Source organism: Triturus cristatus, chromosome 4_1 (assembly GCF_964204655.1).
Source record: "Triturus cristatus chromosome 4_1, aTriCri1.1, whole genome shotgun sequence".
Lineage (NCBI taxonomy): Eukaryota > Metazoa > Chordata > Amphibia > Caudata > Salamandridae > Triturus > Triturus cristatus.
In genome coordinates, this window is record NC_140585.1 from 972022203 (window position 1) to 972033278 (window position 11076).

An 11076-nucleotide genomic window follows, 5' to 3' on the forward strand; every position below is an offset into this window, starting at 1 on the left:
GATCTGAAGATGTCTTAATCAGTGGTTAATGCATAACTGTTAACCTCTTGACTCAAAGTTGTTGGGCATGTGAAGTCTCTTAGCGGGTGATCCTTTTAAGGTGAATAGAGAACAGCCATGTTTTTGGACTGTGTTCAAGGTTTAACAAGCATTTGCAATGCAATAGGTCTCGCATATACGCGAGTTTAAGCTATCAGAATTGTAAATGACAATGCCTTTTATTTATGTTTTAAAAACAAACATACATAAAAGGCATTGTGATTTACAATGCCAATAGCTCAAAACCGCGTAAATGCGAGACCTATTGCATTGCAAATGCTTGTTCTTGAGTGTAAAGACCCCACAGGAAAGGCCGATCTCGGTATTTCTTTTGTAGATTATTTTCGGAAATCCCTTCCAAGTGAAGCTTTTTGGCCATATTGTTTGAAATGTAGTTGTAATATGAACCAACTAATCCAAATTTGAATAAAAAAAATGAATGGGGGGAGAGAACCTCCCAACCGGAAGTTCAGGTTTGCTTACTCGCTCGTTCAAACCCATTCACAATGTGCTTTAAAGTAGGGGATATGTACTTTCCTTGGCTACGCTACTCCCTTGTGTATGGTGCTGTGCATTATGCAGTGAAAGGAATCGTGTTTCAACCATGCGTTAGGATAATGAATGGTTTGTACTATTTGTGAGAGTAACATTTCGGGCATAACGGTTTGTAGTATACGTGAGTGTAACACTTCCGTGGGTGCCTCAGAATAATATTTAAATTATAAGGAATGCTGTCATTGGATAGCTCATTGATCAATTGTACAGATTGAAATATGGGCCCCATTCTGGTCCGCTCGAGATATAGGCAACATTTCCAGAGTACTCGAGCAAATCGGACGTTTGTAGTACACGCAACCCGTGTCTGTGATTGGTGGATAGGGCTATCCAGTAAAAACTATACAAGCATTTGTCCTTTAAAATGTGTTCTACTATATGTGATTGCAACAATTTGTCGGATGCCTGGGAGTGACTTTAGATTGAGAGGAGCGCTGCTATTCGTCGCTTTACTTTTTAAATACTTTGAACTATGGACCTGGTTTTGGTCAGCTCACTGTGCAGGAAGCAGTTCTGGAGTACACGGGCAAACTGGATGCTGGTGCAAGTAGCAACCTGTGTTTGCGATTAGAGGATTTTATGATCCAATAGAAAGTGTGAAAACATTTGCACAAAGTGTATCCGATGGGAATGGAAAAAATAAATCCACTTGTTTAACGCGCAATGTAAAGCCCATCATATAACAAAAACTTATAACGTTATAAGTAAAGCGTATATATATTCCAAAAGTTGTTCTGCAGATGAAGACGCACTCACGGCAAGTCCGATTCACAGAATCCTTTATTCAGAGGGACCGGCACATTTGTCCTCCCGATTGATAACACCTACGCGTTTCGGAGCCCCCAGCTCCTTCATCATGGGTGAAAGCGATTTTTCAGGCAAACTACAACCTTATTTAAAGTTCCATGCACCAATCATCGCCCTCTGGTGGGTCTAGCAGGTGAGTACCTTTTTATTGCATGACGGTATTTGTAGTTTTAGCAGTCTCGCCGATTACACCCTTCAGTGGGTTGCCTGCAAAGTCGCTTGCTTTGATTAATGTTTTTACAGCCCTCCGGTGGGCCTCAGGAAAACAATTGCCCGGAGATTTTGGAGGAAATGCCGTGCCCGGTGAAGTAGGAACAGTTCCGACTCCTGGCCTCATATTGTATTTTGCATGATGGTGCGAACTTCCGCGGTCAGAACATGCCGCGTAAACATTTTCCAGCTCCTTCATCATGGGTGAAAGCGATTTTTCAGGCAAACTACAACCTTGTTTAAAAGTTCCATGCACCAATCATCGCCCTCTGGTTTCTTCATCTGCTGAACAACTTTTGGAAAATGTTTACGCGGCATGTTCTGACCGCGGAAGTTCGCACCATCATGCAAAATACAATATGAGGCCAGGAGTCGGAACTGTTCCTACTTCACCGGGCACGGCATTTCCTCCAAAATCACTGGGCAATTGTTTTCCTGAGGCCCACCGGAGGGCTGTAAAAACATTAATCAAAGCAAGCGTCTTTGCAGGCAACCCACTGAAGGGTGTAATCGGCGAGACTGCTAAAACTACAAATACCGTCATGCAATAAAAAGGTACTCACCTGCTAGACCCACCAGAGGGCGATGATTGGTGCATGGAACTTTAAATAAGGTTGTAGTTTGCCTGAAAAATCGCTTTCACCCATGATGTAGGAGCTGGGGGCTCCGAAACACGTAGGTGTTATCAATCGGGAAAACAAATGTGCCGGTCCCTCTGAATAAAGGATTCTGTGAATCGGACTTGCCGTGAGTGCGATCATCTGCAGAACAACTTTTGGAAAATGTTTACGCGGCATGTTCTGACCGCGGAAGTTCGCACCATCATGCAAAATACAATATGAGGCCAGGAGTCGGAACTGTTCCTACTTCACCGGGCACGGCATTTCCTCCAAAATCACCGGGCAATTGTTTTCCTGAGGCCCACCGGAGGGCTGTAAAAACATTAATCAAAGCAAGCGACTTTGCAGGCAACCCACTGAAGGGTGTAATCGGCGAGACTGCTAAAACTACAAATACCGTCATGCAATAAAAAGGTACTCGCCTGCTAGACCCACCAGAGGGCGATGATTGGTGCATGGAACTTTTAAACAAGGTTGTAGTTTGCCTGAAAAATCGCTTTCACCCATGATGGAGCTGGGGGCTCCGAAACGCGTAGGTGTTATCAGTCGGGAAAACAAATGTGCCGGTCCCTCTGAATAAAGGATTCTGTGAATCGGACTTGCCGTGAGTGCGTCTTCATCTGCAGAACAACTTTTGGAGAAAAAAAAAATATATTTTTTTTTTTCACTGAAAAATGTTAGTGATTTTATCAATGATGTCTTAGAACATGTCATGTAATATGTGGGGTAATTAGCAGCGCATGGCGAGTGTGCAAGTTATAGTTACTTTAGGGCATGAGCTATAGTTTCTTGAGATAACTAAAACTAGTGAATTTCAGTGTTTTTTGGTGACATTTTTTAACTGACATTTTCTTCTAACTATAACATCAAATCATCAATAATTTTAATCAAGTGCATATTTTTAAAATACACATAATGCAATGTTTATTACTATTGATTACTTAAAACTATTTAATAAAGTTTTATTAAACTACTTGTCTTTGACACTTCATTATTTTTAAAGTTATATGTCTCAGAATCTTCTTAACATTTTTCAGCCCAAAAAATACAATTATAAAACAACCACAAGAGAGCCTTGTACATAAATAGTAACCATAGCACCAGCCCCTAGAGGGAGCTGCACTCCCAGCTTTACAACAAAAGCTCCAGCTTGGGAAATGCTTTAAAGATATATGCTAAGTTTTCTTGGGGCCATGGTTTGAATGACCCTGGAGACTTTATTTTCCTTTTCTTATGTTGCTGGGGGCTGCACAACTCCCTGTAGCCTTCCCCCACCCCACCCAACATTAAAAATAATTGATTGTGCCTCTGCCCCTTCTAGAGACATCACCTCACTTTTTTACAAAAATGTTCTGGTCCAACCTGGGACGCCCATATTTTTTTTTTTTTTATAAGGGGCTGCATGGGGAACCCCAGGGCTTTGCGGCCTGCCAGCTCCTTGCAAGCATCCCCATTTCTTGGCACCATGCATGAGCGGCCTTTATGTTTTCATTTAAGACCATTAGGGAGCCCCACGGCCCTGCTGGAGCCGGCTACATCATTTGTTTTTTTCAGTGGAATGCACCCCCCTGCCAGGCCTGGGGGGGTTACCCTACCCCCTTATGTTTTTTTAACGTTATTTTTAGGACTCTGGATTGAGTCTCAAGTCTTAAGATGGCTGCTGCCACATCATTGTTGATGTGGTGGTAGCCAATCCAATCTGAATCTGAGACTGTCCCCACCGCGGCGTGAAATCTACAAAGTTTTTTGAGCATCAGTTGCTCAAAAACTACTGAATGCATTTACACCAAATCACAAGAAAGCACTCTTTCTGAACCAAGATCTAAATTTCAGCCAAATCTGGTGTATATCCTTTCAGTGGCTTGGCCTGTAGCTGTCTCTAAACTTCCTATGGGCAAATGAATGTGGAAAATGTGTTTTGCCCCCCCTCCTTTTTTCTCAGCCCCTGCTTGACGGATCACCTCAAAACTTTCCAGGAAGGAGCTGATGGGAAAATGCATGGGGTAAAGTTTCGCATAGATTTGTCAAATGGTGCCAAAGATGTAAGAAAACAAAAATGGGTTTCCTATTAAAACATAATCCTGACTATACCCAGCGGCGACCGCAGGGTACCACTCCCCAGGCTATTATAGGCTCCGGGAGCCTACCCCAGGGCCCCCCCTCCTCGAGTCTCTTGCGGTCCTGGGGACCCCATGCCCCTGCGCCGTTTTCTTCTTTTAAATGAAAGGAGAGTGGGGCAGCGTGGTCCCCTGTCCCTGAGCTTTATTTGGTCCTGGAGACCTCATCCCCAAAGGCCACTACTTGAAGAAAAAAAGGAGGGGGCCGTACAGCCCCTTTCCCCACGCTTTGTTAGGCTCTGGTGACCCCATCCCCATGGGCGTTTTAGTAGCAACACAAACAAGCATTGGCATAGCCAATAGGTCTCGCTTTTGGAACCTTATAAGTATTTAGTTATGCAACTGTTGTGTGTGTGTGTGGTTGTGTGTGTGGTTGTGGTTGATCGTAGTTGTGTGTGTGTGATTGTAGTTGTGTGTGGTTGTGGGTGGGTGTGTGTGGTTGTGGGTGTATGTGTGTGATTGTGGGGGTGTGTGGGGGTGTGTGTTTGTGGTTGGTTGTGTTATTGTGTGTGGTTGTGTGTGTGGTTGTGTTGTGGTGTGTGTGTGTGGGAGCGTAGTTGTGTGTGTGGTTGTGTGTGTGGTTCTGTGTCTGGTTCTGTGTGTGTGTGGTTGTGTGTTGTGTGTGTAGTTGTGGGTGGGTGTGTGTGTGGGGGGGTATGTGTGTGGTTGTGTGCTTAATTGTGGGTGTGTGGATGTGGGTATGTGTGGGGGGTGGTTGTGTGGTTCTGGTTGTGTGTGGTTGTGTGTGGTTGGTTGTGGTTGTGTGTGATTGTAGTTATGTGGTTGTGGGTGGGTGTGCTTGTGGGTGTGTGTGTTTGTAGTTGTGGGTGGTTGTGTGTGTGTGTGGTTGTATGTGTGTGGTTGTAGTTGTGTGTGTGCTTGTGCGTGTGTGGGTGTGTGGTTGTGTGTTTGGTGTGTGTGTTTGTGTGCTTGTGGGTGTGTGTGTGGTTGTGTGTGTTTGTGGTTGTGTGTGTGGTTGTGTGTGTAATTGTGGTTGTGGGGGGGTGCTTGTGGGGGTGTGTGGGGTTGTGTGTGTGTGGGTGGGTGTGTGGTTCTGATTGTTTGGGGGGGGTGGGTGTGTGTGCTTGTGGTTGTGTGTTGTGTGGTTTTGTGTGTGTGCTTGTGTTTGTGCTTGTGTGTGTGCGTGGTGGTTGTGTGGGTGTGGTTGTGTGGGTGTAGGTGTGGTTGTGTAGGTGTGGTGTGTTTGGTTGTGGTGTGTTTGTGGTTGTGTGATTGTGTGTGGTTGTGTGGTTAGTTGTGTGTGTGTGTGGTTGGTTGTGTGTGTGTGGTTGGTTGTGTGTGTGTGGTTGGTTGTGTGTGTGTGGTTGGTTGTGTGTGTGTGGTTGGTTGTGTGTAGTTGTGTGTGTGGTTGGTTGGTTGTGTGTAGTTGTGTGTGTAGTTGTGTGGTTAGTTGTGTGTGGTTGGTTGTGTGTGGGTGTGGTTGTTGGGGGTGTGGGTGTGGGTGTGGTTGTGGGGGTGGTTGTGGGGGTGGTTGTGGGGGTGTGTGTGGGGGTGGTTGTGGGGGTGGGTGTGTGTAGTGGTTGTGGTGGTGTGTGTGGTTGTGTGGTTGGTTGTGTGTGGGTGTGGTTGTGGTTGTGGTTGTGTGGGTGTAGGTGTGTGTGGGTGTGGTTGTGGGGTTTTGTGGTTGTGTGGGTGGGTGTGTGGTGGTGTGGGTGGGTGTGTGGTGGTGTGGGTGGGTGGGTGTGTGGTGGTGTGTGTGGTTGTGTGTGGTTCTGAGTGGTTGTGTGTGTGTGGTTGTGGTTGGATGTGCGCTTGCGGTTGTGGTGTGTGTGTGTAGGTGCGTGTGGTTGTGTGTGGTTGTGTGTGTGTGCGTATGGTTGTGGTGTGTGTGTGGTTGTGGTGTGTGTGGTTGTGGTTGTGGTGGTGTGGGTGTGGTTGTGGGGTTTTGTGGTTGGGTGGGTGTGTAGTGGTGTGGTTGGGTGGGTGTGTGGTGGTGTGGTTGGGTGGGTGTGGTTGCGTGTGGTTGTGTGTGGTTCTGAGTGGTTGTGGTTGGATGTGCGCTTGTGGTTGTGTTGTGGTTGTGTGTGTGTGTGCGTGCGTGTGGTTGTGTGTGTGGCTAAAGTTTTAGTCCCTACTCAAAATGAAATCCATTTCATCAGCGTTGCCAGTGCTCCTTAATGTTTAATGCCCTAAATGAAACACAATGTTATAAGCATCAAAGGGCTGGCCGAGGAGGGGGGGAATGCGAGGAGCAGAGGGGGAATGCGAGGAGCAGAGGGGGACTGCGAGGAGCAGAGGGGGACTGCGAGGAGCAGAGGGGGAATGCGAGGAGCAGAGGGGAATGCGAGGAGTAGAAAATGACGAAAAGGAGCCAGAATGAAAGTGACAAAAAAGGGAGGAGGGAGATGCGAGGAAAGCATCAAAGGGCTGGGCGAAAAGGGAGGGGTGAATGCAAGGAGCCACAATGAAACTAACGAAAAGGGAGGAGGGAGATGCGAGCAGAGCATCAAAGGGCTGGGCGAGAAAGGAGGGGGGAATGCGGGGAGCAGCTGTGCAAGTGCACGCCATCGTGCACTCAAGCTTGTAGCCAGCAAAACCATATGGGTAGCACTTTGAAAACTCACCTACTAAAGTCTCTTGAGCAGCGCATGCGCGCTGACTCAGTGAGACCTAAAAAGCTTTTTCTGCGGAACAGCTGATGTAACTGTAACTACCCAGTGGCAACCGCCACATATGAGGTATACATATAAAATCACAAAAAAACAAAGGTTACAGGGTCGTTATAGTTAGGTTCCCATTTCACTTGTACAAAACCATGGAAACTAATTGAATTTAGTTACAGGAGCTAACTAGAACTTAAACCCTCACAATGGACTACTTATGGCCTCACATATTACATCACTCATTACATCATTGCAAATGTATAAAGAATGCAAAATAAGCATTCTGTAAGCACCAAAAATGATCAGAACAGATTTAAGACAAATATTGTTTAAAAAGTGCCTATGCTATGCATTTTGTTTCACTCCATATGTTAAGGTACCTTCAAAATCGCAAAATTGATGGATCCTCACAGCACATGTTTTAATTAATGGGTATATAAATAGAATTATTGATCTTTGTCGCTATTTTACTTGGATTTACTTAGAAGTGTAATGAGTTGCGGACAAAGGAACATACAGAATTGCACTTAGCACAGATATTTAAAAAATGTCAGTAAGCAGTTTGTTCTGCATACTGTTTTAACCTTCGTGTATAGTGTGTTAGTGTTGAGAAACATGCCACTTCTGTAAGGGGGATCGGGCATGTTTGCTTCTGTTATGTTCGTAGACCCTGCTTATAGACTGGAAGAGCGCAGGAGCCCCTTGCGCTGAAACGCAAAACTCCAGTGGTGGTCCCACGACAGCCTCCACCTCATTTGTTTACCTACGGTTTAGTGGAGCATTAACTGAAAGGAGCATTACAAAAGCCGTGGAGCTTCAGCCTTTGCATTACCATCCCTCCTCGGCACCATCAGCCCCCTAGCATGTCCTGCTTTCAGCATAAGCCTGTTTTTTTCCTTTCTCGTAAAAAAACAAAAATGATGAAGTAAGCCTGCCTTTCTATTGCATGATTAATGATGATTAATGATGATGGATAAGGCTGGGTGGATTGAAATAAAGTGCCATAACAGAATCTGTGCTCCTTGCAAGTCGGCAATCTTCAAGCTTGTTTCTGTGCTAATGACAGGAAGAAATTTGGATGTCTGTGGATTGGCTGAGAAGAGAACCCGGATACCTTGCATTGGCACGCCCCATCACATCCCTGCACGCTGCTGGGAGCCTTACTCCAGCCATTTTACTTCTTGTAATTAAGACCTGATGTACTATTTTTCTAACAGATTAGCGCCTGCGGTCTTTAACACCCTGCGGTGATTGAAGCAACTGGGTAGCCCTTCCCTCCCAATCCCCAAGCAGTGAACAGCATCATTTACCTACAGCTCCACAGTCGTAGACATTTACAGACATTAAAAAATTCAAGGAACCCACAACATTGCACAATCCCATTGAATAGCAAAGACCTCTACCAAGATCACCAACGTATTACAAAACGGGCACACAAACACTGCTACAAAAGGACAGCAAAACTGTGAAAACTTGTGATATTTACCAGCAAGTGTTGCCCCTTTCAACAACCCTGTGCAATGTGCCTGCATCCTTTTTTGACTCCGGCTAGTATACTAGAAAGGGGCTACAGCAATACAGCGCTCAAAGTGCCATAGCCTCTAGACATATTACCCAAACTGATGCTCACCGGGCTCCCCTGACCTCCTGCTAACCAGCCTCTTGTGATTATTCAGAATGTCCTTCCAAGTATATGCCCGAGACCCTGCATTGATTTTTTTATAATTATTTTAGGATTTCTGCAGCCCACCTATATATAGTTTCACCAATGGGTTTTATGTTATCAGGCTATGAGTTGAGGTCTGCGTTAAAGGGACACCCAGTGCCTGCAGGAGCTATTGGTCAGGCTGCACTTTAAAATATTAAAATGTCCCCTGGCCAAAGATTTTAAGATAATTGTGGTAGTTTAGCATCACGACGACTTTTAACCAGGTACACTTACGTTAGTATTTTTCCCCAATGCCCTTGAGACCTGGCCGTCCCGGGGGCCTGAAATACAAACAAAGCGGTACAAAAGGGGGTGGTGATGGACGGAGCATCAGAACCAATCAAACACTCACACCCAGTCAACAGATCTGGGTTTGATCCATCACCGTTCTTTAGCCCACTCTGCCACCCCAGTTCAGACATGGCCATATGCAAATCAGTCTGACCCTGTGCCTCATGGGAACAGTCCAGGCCGAACTGCCAAGCCATGCCTTCCCTGGACCGGAAACAAGCTTCCTAGGACCGGTTTCTGGCATTTCAGCCGTCTTCAGCCAGGCTTGCTTGAATCCAGTGGCAAAGTGAGCAAGGGACTCACGTCTGAGCATACCCTGCCAACTTATGGCGAACAAAGCGGTACAAAAGGGGGTGTTGCTGGACGGAGCATCAGAACCAATCAAACACTCACACCCAGTCAACAGATCTGGGTTTGATCCATCACCGTTCTTTAGCCCACTCTGCCACCCCAGTTCAGACATTGCCATAAGCAAATCAGTCTGACCCTGTGCCTCATGGGAAGAGTCCAGGCCGAACGGCTTTGATTTGCACACGCTTCTCATTAGTGCGTCCATGTGCCCTGTGGTTTAGTCTTGTGTCCGGGAGAGGCCGTCCTTCGTGTTTCCGTGTCTGCACATCGGTGTGTGTGGTGGACTCCACACTGTGCGCGTGTGGTGCAGACTCCAGGCTCCCTCACTAACTGGATCCAGACCCCATGCTCCTGATGTTACACAGCCCAGGCATTGGGAGGGGGGCAGGGGGAGCTCTGTGTTGTGATCCTGCTCGTGCGAGACCTACCTCTCGAGCGACAACTGCAAAAGTGATTTTTATTTTGAAGGCCTGCATGTGAAGGAATGTGATGTGTGTCTGGAATGCAGTTTTTCTTGTCTTGTATTACTTTATAATAAAATAACAACGGCTTTGTGATATTGGGGGACTTAAAACTTTCTATAACCAGATCTGAAAAGCTGGGATGGGGTGGACCTAACTGAAGCAGTGCCTTGTCCTCCCCATGCGCCTCTGAGCTCCGTGCCTGTTGTAAAGACATTTCTTATCTGCTTGTTAAATAAACAAGCAGATAAGAAAAGTCTTCATGGCACACGTAAAGCAGGCGACCGTGTCCGGAGGGGACGGACTAAAAAGCCAAAAGGAGGCACCCTGGGCACCTTATTTCCAATGGCGGCGCACCGTTTAACATAAACGGTGACGCAAGCCAGTGGGAATAAGGGGCGGGGCTTGAAGCCCTTTTCTAAAACTGAATTGATCACTAGAAGTCTCGAGCATGCGCGCTCCAACGACAGCCGAGACCTAAAAACGAAGCACACACGCCAAAGCTTTTCATTGTTAAAACGTCGAATCTATTGGCTTTGCCAATTGTTTTTTCAAAGTATTTACTCTGTTCACTTCCTCTTCAAATCCACTTTCTGCTGCATGACTTAACGTCGATCATATTTTTTTGGGGGTATCCAGTCTTCAGAACACATTTTCATTTTGTCCTACCCTTTAACATCAGTCCTTGTTTGTTAATCTTAATAATGAAGTAATAATAAATAGTTGAAGTACATGAGTAGTGTTACTGTTTGCAATATTTTTATCCTGAACACGTTCTCATCGCCGGCAAAAAATAGTTTTTACCTGCTTGTGAATTTGCCATCTGCATTTCATAAACCGTGCAAATGCTTTGTAAAAATCATGAGCACACAGAGCTGTTTGAAATGTGTCAATTAATATGTTTGTGTTTGAAATAGGAAACAAAATAGACCTGGAAAAGGAAAGGCATGTATCTGTACAAGAAGCAGAAACGTAAGTTTTACATTCTAATAAACAGAATATCAAAACGGTTTGCACTTGCCTTCTCATAAAAGTCACCATCTGTGATACTTGAATGTATAATAAATTATCCATGTTGCACTTTCAGAGTTAAGAATTGAACATGTACAAATGGCATATTATTAGATATCTCACATTTGTGATGATGGTAGGGGGGGAAGTTGTTGATGTGTTAATTTTGCTCTGCTTCTAGAGTACTTGGTTGTCTTGGAGACTCAAAAAAAATCAATTCACATGGCTCGTTTCAGTTGACTATTTGAGTACTTTATTCATTTGTGACTAATAGGTGTTGAT

At 45.4% G+C, this 11076-nt stretch overlaps 1 protein-coding gene across 1 annotated transcript in view; it reads left to right on the forward strand.

Moving 5' to 3' along the window:
* Positions 1-11076, forward strand: part of RAB21 (RAB21, member RAS oncogene family) — a 178026-nt gene that overhangs the window by 116144 nt on the left and 50806 nt on the right. Inside the window, exon 5 of the mRNA XM_085653852.1 lies at positions 10701-10755. Within this exon, the coding sequence (XP_085509978.1) occupies positions 10701-10755 (55 nt within the window). The remainder of the gene's footprint in view (positions 1-10700; positions 10756-11076) is intronic.